Consider the following 12,500-nt stretch of genomic DNA (forward strand, 5'->3'; position numbering starts at 1 on the left):
CATCCATCCATCCATCCATCCTTGCATCCATCCATCCATCCATCCATCCATCCATCCATCCATCCATCCTTGCATCCATCCATCCATCCATCCATCCATCCATCCATCCATCCACCCATCCATCCTTGCATCCATCCATCCATCCATCCATCCATCCATCCATCCATCCTTGCATCCATCCATCCATCCATCCATCCATCCATCCATCCATCCATCCATCCATCCATCCACAAGTTCTTCTCCTCCTTGACTCCTCCGTCATGATGTTTGCATCATCTCTGACTGGCTCCTTAAATCGGACCAAAATCTAAATCGTAACGTTGCAGATTTGTCGTCACGCGTCAGACTTTAAACCAATGTTTCTCAATCCTGGTCCTCGTGGGCCCCTGTCCTGCATGTTTTAGATGTTTCCCTGCACCAACACACCTGATTCTAATTAACGGTCCTCATTAGCTTGTCACCAAGGTCTGCACAACTCTGTTGATGACACAGGTACTTTTATCACGGTGCTGAAGCAGAGTAGCATCTAAAACATGCAGGACAGGGGCCCACGAGGACCAGGATTGAGAAACACTGCTTTAAACCAAGTCTCTCATCACGAAGTCGTCGCTGCAGAAACCCTCAAACCAGCCGCCGCGTTGAGGGGCGGAGCTCGCGTTCGAGCCCCACTTCATTCAAGCCTGTAACATGATGGAAACACGACTCTGCATGTGTGTGTTTGCCCCCCCCCCCGACGAGCTCCGATGTGAATACCAAACATTTTCTCCATCCCACACCCCTCATTCCTTCCCATAATGCACTTCCTGACATTCCCCGACTCTAAGAGGACACACACTCGTCCTCCCCCCGCCTCACACACAGACCAGTGTGTGCCAGTAATAGCTCTGGCAGTGCCAGATTGTCTGCAGAACCCCCCCCATCCACACAAGTCAGGAGTCTGACTGTAAAACGGACTTCCAGACGGTTTGTGGTCCGAAGCTCCGACGCTACGACGGGCTCAACCACCGAACCCCGCTCAGCTGCTGATGATTTATCAAGAGTGAAGAAACCCGATCTCCCTCAACAGCTTCCTTCGGGGGGGGGGATACAAACCCCGACAGTGCATACAGGAAGTCTACAGGGATGGGGAGGGTTGGGGGGGCTAAAAATAAGCGTAACTGCAGCAGTTCTAAACTCAACCAAAGCCTGAAGCTCTTCAGAAAAACAAAGATGGATCCATGCCGGAGACGACCGACCGACGACAACGCAGACCAGAATAAAAATATTCACCATCAGGGAGTCTGCAAGATTCAGGAAGTACAAAAAAATAATAATAATCCCAATACGGCACATTTGGACTTCCAGGTTGCAGTTCATTGAATAGCCACTAGGGGCAGGGAGTGAGTCCAGCTCCGCCGACGTCCACGTTAAATCACACACTGTCAAAGTACCGAGCAGACTTTATTTTTTTTTTATGTTTTGAAGCCACTTTTTCATTGCCGACATGTTGTAAACGGGCGGGGCAATGGACGGGGCAAACAGGCCCAGGAGCCTGCTAGAACACGCCCATCTCTTACCAAGCAGCGCTAGCCATCGATAACTTCGATGGCTTCCCAGCAAACATTTTCAGATGAATATCTTCATTCAAATGTTTTTGGTAGCAAAATCAGAAATGTTCACGGTCAGTGCAAGCGGTGGACTGCTCAGCGAAGTGTCGTAGCGAGACGATGACAAGAAAGCGCAGACAGCTAGTCATTGGCTAAGCCGGCTGGCAATCAAAAGTCCACACTCCCAATGATAAATACACTTATTACTTTATATAATTGTACCTGATGTAGCACAAAAAGAAAATCAATAGGCTCCATAGCTGTTTTTTTTAACCAGGATGAAAAAATCTTTCCTTCAGCATCGTTGGACATTTTAACATGAAAGTCAACGGAGGTCGACTCGCTGGTGGAGTCAGACCCCTAGTGGTCAGAGGATGAACTGCAACTTTTCTTATTTCCACATTGGCATCAATATGGAAGTTAGATTCCTTGAAACTTGATTGAAATATATATATGAAATAAAAAAAGCATCTGCTAGCTTCTGAGAACTCACAAAAAACAAACAAAAAAGGAAAATCTCCCTGAATTTACTTTGGAGATCCCAAATAGATTAAATTACTAAAAATGAGCATCATCTGGACGCTTTAAGGTCCAAAGCAGCTGAAGCAACATAGCATTTCTTTTATTTCTTTACATTTTGATAAGTTAAATCTTTGAGCGTCTTAAGCTGTTTGAAAGAAAATCTCACAAACCGCACCTTTACACGCGGTATTTAGTTTTATCTAAGCTTTCTAAGTTCATTAAATAATTCATTAAATAAAGGTTAAATAAATTTAAAAAAATTAAACTGTCACGACTTGTGCTATCGTGTACAAATCTTTGGCCAGCCTGCAGGTGAGAAGCATTTACCTGGTGTTTGAGGGAAGTAGGCGCCGATCAGCTTGGATCGCTTCTTCTCATAGCCCTTCTGTGTGATGTCACCTGCCAGAGACAGACGAAAGAAAGCATTAACTCTCCGATCGTCACAACGACAGACGGACACGAGTCAAAACAACGTCCCAGTTCGGTTTAAGATCTCTGAGATTTCCCCCCCCCACACACGGCCATCATGGGTGTAAATGCAGACATCAGGACCAAAAGCAGTTTTTAAAACAGGCTGTAAATGTTTATTCCAGCTGCAGAGCTGGGTAGTTTAACGTGAAGGTCAACGGAGGCCGACTCAGGCCGCCCTGCTGGTGAGTCCATGAACTGCAGCTGGTCGTAACGTCGGCCCAGATTTATGAGGTCATAAAAAGCTGCACGAGCGCAAGTTTCCAACTAATTTATCATTAAGAGAAAAAAAAACAAGCGTTCAATGAACCAAATTAATGCAGGTGCTTTTAATTTTCATCTCACTGCAACAAACCCGCCGTAGAAGCTGCTGACCGGTTTCCCCCGGCGACGGGGAAACGCCGCCATCAGCACCTTTCCAGGCAGCACAGAGCACATCTGTATCCAACGGCAACGGTTATAGATGGTTCCTGGAGGTAAGTTAGCCCCGGGGGGGGCAGTTCCATCCATCCTTTCATGCAAGAAAGTTTTGGAGACTAGAAACAGTCCTTTTTGGGCGGTGAGTCGCTGTGAAGTTAATGAACTCCAGCTGAGTCATCGGCAGAGACGTGATGAGTTTAACCGCCACGCAAGGTTCGAACGCAACGTCAGGAGTCATTAGCAAATGCTCTCCGGCACCAACCGTCTTCTAGGGGAGCCAAGGAGAGAGAGGCATCATGGGACCCGGAGATTAAAGAGATGACAAAGCGATGCGTAAAGTGCTGAATGGCAACGGTGGATTTGCATTTGCAGATTAAGAAATCGAAGTGGGAGCATCAATCTAATTAACCAGGAAACGGCGAGGGGGCCGGATCGATGGAGGCGGGTGGGTTTCCGGTATCGCTGCCAGATAAAAGGAGGACGTGACTCTAAATGAAGGTTTTATTTGTGTTTCAACCCGAAGAACCGAAGACCCGTCATGCTGCGACCGGAGAGCAGCAACTTCCACCACGACCCAGATGTTTGGCTTAGTTAGACTTTTGAGACGCCAAGAAAGGTCCATGTGAGACGCCATCCATCCTTTCATGCATCCATCCATCCATCCATCCATCCATCCATCCATCCATCCATTCATGCATCGATCCATCCATTCATGCATCCATCCATCCATCCATCCATCCATTCATGCATCCATCCATCCATCCATCCGTCCGTCCATTCATGCATCCATCCATCCATTCATGCATCTGTCCATCCATCCATCCATCCGTCCGTCCATCCATTCATCCATCCATCCATTCATGCATCTGTCCATCCATCCGTCCATCCATCCATCCATCCATCCATCCATCCCTCCATTCATGCCTCCATCCATCCGTTCATCCGTCCATCCATCCATCCGTTCATCCGTCCATCCATCCATCCGTTCATCCGTTCATCCATCCATCCATCCATCCATCATCCATCCATCCATCCATTCATCCACCCATCCATGCCTCCATCCATCCATCCATCCATCCCTCCATTCATGCATCCATCCATCCATCCGTTCATCCGTCCATCCATCCATCCGTTCATCCGTTCATCCATCCATCCATCCATCCATCCGTTCATCCGTCCATCCATCCATCCGTTCATCCGTTCATCCATCCATCCATCCATCCATCATCCATCCATCCATCCATCCATCCATCCATCCTTCCATCGTTCATCCGTCCATCGTTCATCCATCCATGCATCCATCCATCCATCCATCCATCATCCATCCATCCCCCCATCCATCCATCCATCCATCCATCCATCCTTCCATCCATCCATCCATCCATGCATCCATCCATCCATCCATCCATCCATCCTTCCATCCATCCATCCATCCATCCATCCATGCATCCATCCATCCATCCATGCATCCATCCATCCATGCATCCATCCATCCATCCATCCATCCATCCAGGTCAGCCAAGAAACACCCCCCCCCCCCCGCCAACATCTCAAAGAAAACCCTTCCTGTCAACATTCCTGTAACCGTTTCTCTCCTCTAGTTTGTGATTTCTTCAGTCACAGCGGATGAGACGTGGAACAGCCTCGTGCTTCCTGCACTGGAGGATGATTCAGTAAAATAAATAATGATGAAGATAAAAATCGGATAAGACGGGAGCCCCCCGCCCCCCTCCCCCAGTGGGGGGGATAAAAACAGACACGAGTGACACTAAACCTGCAGAGGATTTGTCAAACAGGAACAAGCCATTTCAGCCGATGACTTGACAAATCCTTCTTAAAAACACACGAGCGCGTGGCCGGCGCTCAGATAAGACGCGTCATTCTGTGGCGATGCCTGCGCCGTGTGAAGGCGAGGGACTCGGCGGTAATTGGCATCGCTGCTGGGGGTGGAGGTCTGATGTCCCGCAGGGAGGGGGGGCAGCTCAGAGCTGCAGCTCGTGAGATTATCATGATCTATTATATTTCTAAATATTTAATAATATAAATATATATTATTATATTAAATTATTAATATTATATTATATTATAAAATATTATATTTAAATATTTTATATTTATAAATATGACTATAATATATAATATAAATATAATATATTAATATTGTATATATATTATTGATTATATATTATTATTATATTATCATTAAATTATATTATTATATTTAAATATTTTACATTTATAAATATTTTATATTTCTCACAGATGAGATGCAAACATGAGAAAAGCCTCAGCAACCTGTTCGTTAACTTCACAGATGTTTTCTTCTTCTGACCTTTGTGAGTGTTATTTTATTAAACTATGCAGACATTCACATTTTCAAGCATTTCCATCCATCAGGGATGTTTTCTGAAGTTGCTTTTGGGGGCTTTTTTGTGCGTTATTGTTTTAAATCCACCAGCCTGCTGTTTTAGGCTCAGTATGTTCCGTACCGAAGGTGGAAAAGTGGGATCCGTACTGCGATCTCGGTCTCTGATGTCACAGGACCCAGCAAATCTGAACAGCGGCATCACTGGTGTATGAAACTATATATATATATATATATATATACATATATATATATATATATATATATATATATATATATATATATATATATATATATATATATATATTTGTTTAAGATGCTACTGTCCATCTGCACTCACAAACGGATAGAAATCCCTGCAACCCTCCGGAGACACAGTCGTCACGGGGGGAGACGGGGGGTGGATGACTCAGACTCTGCTGCTCTCCATCTGTCTCTCTGTAGGAAACTGAGTTGTGGATGATGTTGCTGCAGGCCTGAGCAGACAGTCTGAGCAGCGCTGGAGAGGTTTTAACTGATTATATTAAGCACTTTAACATTTGATGTGACACCAAGGACCGTTTAAACTATGCATTTATTTAAAGAAAACTCTGAACTGACGACCAACAATCCAGCCAAGGAGGGAAAACCGCACTTCACCAACTGGCCACCGGGGGTGGAGTCACTCAAATTCAAACAGGCTTTGGTGCTAAACACTGCAGCAGAAATAAAACACATTCACTGCCTACTTCAAAAATACTATTTAGGTTTTCCATCCTGGAGTTTTTTCATCATTTCTCACTATTTTTCAATATTTTTCACAGAGCTGCTGCAGCAGACGAGCGCCAGGACTACGAGATACGAAGGACGCAGGAATAAAGACAAACTAATAACCCTGAACCAGAGGCGGATTTAAGAAATTTGGGGCCCGAGGCAGAGGCCCTCTGAATTAAGAACAGGAGAGTCGTTCATCAACACTTCTCCGTCACCTACGGTAAATTACGCTATCATTATTATTATTATTATTATTACTAATACTTTAAATATGTGCAATTCTATGCAGAGAGAAGGTTTACACTGATTATTTCAATATCGTCACTAAAACCGTATATTTTCAGTGTTTCGTACTGCAGGATCATTGTAGCCTGAAAGAAACTCTTCTTTTACTCCTTTTCCACCAAACCGGTTCCAGGGCTGGTTGTGAGTTTGGAACCAGGTTTCTGTTTCCACTGACAAAGAACTGGCTCAGGACCGGAAAAAACGGTTCCAAGGTAGCACCAACTCTTTGCTGGTCTAGAAGAAAGAACCGCTTACGTAAGCGGAGGGGACGTTATAAAGAGTTATAAGGAGTTATAAAGACCAACAGCAATAGCAAGACTGGGAGACAGAGACATTTTCAAATAAGAATGAATCTGGATGCAGCAAAGCATCATGGGAGGAGGAGGAGACAACCTGTCTTTTAGAGATGTGTCCACGGAGGAGCTACATGGACCAAGTTCTGTTAGAGCAGATACCTGGTTGTTGCTGCAACTTTCACGCAAACGCAGCGACGTAACTGATGTAACAGTGACGTAATGACGTGGCTCCCCTCAGCACCCAAGCTGTAGAAAAGCAAACCAGTTCTCAGCTGGTTCACAAGTTGAATGAGATGTGAACTAGAACCAGCACTGGAACTGGTTTGGTGGAAAAGGGCCAATAATACCATTGTGCTGGCATTTTAGCGAGAGGATTTTAAATCATAAATATAACTAATAAGCCCAAATAGGTAATAACGGTATTAAACATAAGTGTATGGAGATTTTACGGCGCCCCTCAGTATCTTGCTGCCCCAGGCAGCCCCTTAGTTTTGCCTGATGGTAAATGGAGGTAAAAACCTCAAAAGGAGAGCGCAGCGATTCCCCCGAACCCGAGAACGGTTCCCCTCACAGCTCCTGCAGAAAAAAGCCTGATGTTCCATAAATTTAGTCAAAATCATCTTATTTCAACATTTATTTCTTCCTTTAAACTTGTAAAAAAGTCTGAAACAGTCTTGAACTCTTGTTGATACCAGGCTTTCAGAAACAGCCGCAGGAAGTCGGACCGGGCCCTCGCAGGGGGGCCCTAGCGCGCCCTAGCGCGCCCTAGCGCGCCCTAGCGCGCCCTAGCGCGCGGCGGCGGCGGGCCTCGCCATCCCCAGCTCCATGTACGGTGCAGCTCTGGCTGCAGATCTGCAGATCCCTGTTTATCTTCCGGAGGAATTCCTTCGGACGGCGCTGCGATGCGGCTGCAGAAGGTCACCATGGCAACTGATTAGGGGACTGAATTACCAGGTTACGCAACGAGTCCAGCTGCAGCAGATGAAAGCAAACGGCTGTCGTTGTTTTCTCGTGCAAAGAAAAGGAAACTGACGTGAAAACTTGGCCTCAGATCCTCGTTCAGCTGCTGTGATTTATTTCAGCTCCGGAGGGTTTGACTCCGAGCCAGAGGCGGGTTTCCCCACGAAACGTCTCCTCTGATCAACACCTCCGGGATGAACGGGAGGAGGAATGTGAGAGTGTGTTTGTGCAGAAACGGCGAGCCGAGAGTCCGTGACCATATAGAGTAAAGAGAGAGAGCAGCAAACAACCCCGGTAAAGAGAGAGAGGGGGGTGAAAGAGGCAGAAACACCAGGCGAGGGAATAACATCAATGAGAAAGGAGGAAAAGATGCCTTTCAGTAAAGAAAGGAGGGCGAGAGTTCCTAAAAAGGAAGCACGAGGTGACTATCGTTTCCACGATTCATCACTGCAGGCGAAGGAGGAGGAAAAGATCAGGTTTCCCTGGAGGCAGGAAGGAGGGAAGGAGTGGAAAGAGAGAACGAAGAGGCTCTCAGCGGCATCAGGGAGGCGATCGGGGAAACGTAAACAAAACCACGTGACCCGCCGAGGCCGGAGGACGCTAGAATAAAAGAAGAAACAACAATCTGCTACGAGGGAAACATTTATTCACCGCTTCCTCTGGACTGAGACGAGTTAACGACCAGGTGGAACCAATCAAACGCCGTTTAATGAACCCATCGTCAGGAAGTGTGAACACGTCTATAAAAGCTGGTCTGGAGCTCAGGTAGGTGTTAACACACCGCCAGGGAGGAAAGACATCAGCAACAAACATCTGGGAACAATGGTGACACCATTTCAGACCTGGAGGTTTCACACCTGGAGGTCTCAGGCCTGAGACCAGGTTTCAGGTCTGAGACCTCCAGGTGTGAAGGTCTCAGGTCTGGAGGTTTCACGGGCCTCATTTATAAAAGAGTGTGTAGAATTCATACTAAAAGTGCACGTAAACCCAAAAGCCGAAAATGGCTGGCGCAAAAAAAAATCTGGATTTATAAAACCGTGTGCACGCACATCTGCACGCAATGTTCGCTTTATAAATCACAGTCCAGCTGGAAGGTTGCGCAGGTGAATTCGCCTCATACCCCGCCCTCTACACGCCCACTTCATACCATAAATGGGCAATGCAAACTACTCCATGACGGTATTTGCATATGAATGAGCCTGCTGAGCATGTGCAGTGGCTTCCTGCAGCCTGTTTGTGCTGCGCGTCAGGATGAATGAGACGTGTCGAGCCACCGTGCCACTAAATTTCACGGAGACTGAGATGGAGATGTTGTGGATGAGGTGGAGGACAGGAAAACAACATTATTTGGTGGTCACAGTAAAAGTATAAATAGTATATAAATAGTATAAAATAAAGCGAGTGAGTGGCATGTTGTTGCTGCGCTCTATTTTTTTCTTTCTTAATTAAACATCATGTTTGTCGTCAATAATCCTGAACATTGTTCTCAGAAACTCGGAGAGAAGAAACACAACAAGCTGCTTCACCTGAAACACCTGAAACACCTGAGCCAAGAGGAAACGCCCGCGGACTCCCAGTGGATGAGGGCATGGAGAACACACAAACACACACACACACACACACACACAGCGTGTGTGAAGTGTGCGGTCAGAGGCAGCAGGTGTTTACAGCAGCAACAAGCTGAGTCAGGACTGAATCTCCTCACACACACACGCACACACGCACACACGCACACGTACACGCACACACACACTCTCGGCTTGTTTGCGTTTGTGTGTTACGTTGTTACATGGTGTTAAATTTCGGTGCCGTCAGCTGAAAGTCGACTCGTGAGTCGACTGCTTTGATCTCGCCGTCTCTGAGGAAACGACGCAGAGACGTTGCTGCGACCCCGAACTCACCGCTGAGACCCTGAACTCACCGCCGCAACACCAGAACAATCAGGCCCCGTCACGGTTCGGGTCGGCCCGCTTGAATCCAGTGGGGAAGTGAGGAGCCGAAAGAAAGAAGCCAAACCGTGGAGTTTTCATTTGAAAGTTAACACCGAGGGTAAAAGTGTAGCTTGTGCCGAGCTGCAGCCTCTGCTATCTCCCGGGTCCACACCTGCAGCCTCTGCTCTCTCCCGGGTCGACGCCACCTGCAGCCTCTGCTATCTCCCGGGTCGACGCCACCTGCAGCCTCTGCTATCTCCCGGGTCGACACCTGCAGCCTCTGCTATCTCCCGGGCCTCCGTCACCTGCAGCCTCTGCTATCTCCCGGGCCTCCGTCACCTGCAGCCTCTGCTATCTCCCGGGTCCACACCTGCAGCCTCTGCTATCTCCCGGGTCGACGCCTGCAGCCTCTGCTATCTCCCGGGTCGACACCTGCAGCCTCTGCTATCTCCAGTGGACCAGTGGAACGTCCAGCAGCCCGGGTCGTTTCTATCGGACCGGAGCGCAGGACACGGTGTCGGGTAGCAACGAGTAGGGGTGGGCGATATGACCTAAAATTAATATCACGGTATTTTTCATCTTTTGAACGGTGACGGTATAATATCACGGTATTTTTTGGTATGTTTTGGGAGGAGTAGCCTGTCCTGTCCCTTTATGTGAATAAGGTTAATATTTTTATAATATAATAAGTAAATGGTAGGTATCCTTATAAAAAAGAGACATGGGAGAGTATTATGCATTCTCAACATATTTATTTGGCAAAAAACCTAAAGATCTTATGTATATATATATATATATATATATATATATATATATATATATATATATATATATATATATATATATATATATATTATATTATATTTATTTTTATTATATTATATTTTAAATATTTTGTAAACCTGTCTTAAAATCTAATACTGGACCTCGGTTGGGCTGGTTGGACAGCGGGTGGTGGAAAATTTCCCTTAATTTTAAATCCAAAACTTGACAGGTTTATGCCATGAGTATTCATATACAGTAATCCCTTGTTTTTCGAGAGGGTTACGTTCCAAAAAGAACCCGTGATAAGTGATATTCACATAGTAGCAACCCTTTTTTTTAATAAATAATATACAAAGCTTCAAATTGCGGAGTTCAGCACCGCCTCGCATGTATTTCTCTGCTCTTCTGAGCCGCTCCATCCCGACTTGCGCTGCAGCGTCTTTTTCTTCTAAAGCCCGCGGTACAGGTGTGTTTTTTCGAGAGAAGAACATGGTTATGGGTATTTTTTTGTCACTCTTTTTTTCTTCTGGGAAAAAAGATTCTTTTAAACCGACATTCATTAATTTTTTCTCCATCTTGAAGTCGGTGATTCTTCCAGCAGGTTGAAACAGCGCTCTGCGCTCCGCTGCCGTCAAAGACCCGCCCAGCTCCACTTCTGATTGGCTGGTGTTAGTTTGGTTGAGCCAGAGCTGCTTTCCTCTCATTCCATTGGTAGACGAACTCGGTTGACTCAGACTTTTTTTTTCTCTCAAACCTTTTTTTTTTTTTTTTTTTTTTTTAAAGCAGTCAAACTCGCACGCCGAGAAAAAAAAACTCCGTACGCCGGAGATCCGGCACGGTGCCGGAATACTTTAAGCCCTGTCATTTCTTACTACTCTTGTCGTAAGGTGTAGCAGCATAAACGATGCCTGCAGTGAAAGCTGTGTAGTCTTGGGACCGCTGCTCCGCTGGTGCTGGAGCAGCGGTCCCAGCGGTCCCAGCAGCAGCTGCTGGTCCCACTTGCGCTCGTTTTGGCTTTGGTTGCCTCTTCATATTCACGGGCGTGCGTGTTTTTTTAAGTGATGAAACAGGTTGCTTGTGTTTCAACCTCTTGCTGTCACAACACTGCAGCAAACCTTGCATATCACCGACGTTTTTAATGCCTTATTTAGGCTTATTATTTTATAATTGATTTATTACGGTATTGACGGTATTGCAAAATCCATGTCGTGGCGCAGTGTTACACCGGTGATGACTATGACACCGGTGTACCGCCCACCCCTAGCAACGAGTATGAAAACGACGTGAAACGCAAGGGAACCTGCACACCGAGGCTTGGAGACGTCCAACCCGCCGGACATAGATCACACCGTCAGTCCACCGAAGCTCGACCAAACGAGCTGCAACTTCCTACTGCTTTCTTTCAAATTCAGGAAATCAGAGTCTCGCTGATCGTTACAAATGTTTTAAGCAAATGATAATGAATGAAAAACCCTTGAAACCTTGTTACACACCAACTGGAAATGTGGAATAAACATTTATAATATCCATCCATCCATCCATCCATCCACGCCTGCATCCATCCATGCTTCCATCCATCCATCCATCCATCCATCCATCCATCCTTTCATGCTTCCATCCATCCATCCATCCATCCATCCTTTCATGCTTCCATCCATCCATCCTTTCATGCTTCCATCCATCCATCCTTTCATGCTTCCATCCTTTCATGCTTCCATCCTTTCATACTTCCATCCTTTCATGCTTACATCTATCCATCCATCCATCCATCCATCCATCCATCCATCCTTTCATGCTTCCATCCATCCATCATCCATCCATCCTTCCATCCTTTCATGCTTACATCCATCCATCCATCCATCCATCCATCATCCATCCATCCATCCTTTCATCCATCCATCCATCCATCCATCCATCCATCCATCCATCCATCCATCATCCATCCATCCATCCTTTCATGCTTACATCCATCCATCCATCCATCCATCATCCATCCATCCATCCTTTCATGCTTCCATCCATCCATCCATCCATCCATCCATCTCCACTCGTCCTTATTTAGGATCACCATGGTCTCCTGGAGAATCCTGGAACTTCCAACTGTTTTCTTTAAATCTGAGGAAATGCTGCAGTTTCATTCACCTGTTTT

General features: G+C 46.2%; 1 protein-coding gene across 3 annotated transcripts in view; it reads right to left on the reverse strand.

The window, feature by feature from the left end:
• LOC133452412 (disco-interacting protein 2 homolog C) overlaps positions 1 to 12,500 on the reverse strand; it is a 237,252-nt gene that overhangs the window by 115,777 nt on the left and 108,975 nt on the right. For all 3 annotated transcript variants that reach the window (XM_061731689.1, XM_061731690.1, XM_061731691.1), the window contains exon 2: positions 2,436 to 2,507. In XM_061731689.1, the coding sequence (XP_061587673.1) occupies positions 2,436 to 2,507 (72 nt within the window). The remainder of the gene's footprint in view (positions 1 to 2,435; positions 2,508 to 12,500) is intronic.

This window comes from Cololabis saira, chromosome 10 (assembly GCF_033807715.1).
Source record: "Cololabis saira isolate AMF1-May2022 chromosome 10, fColSai1.1, whole genome shotgun sequence".
NCBI lineage: Eukaryota > Metazoa > Chordata > Actinopteri > Beloniformes > Belonidae > Cololabis > Cololabis saira.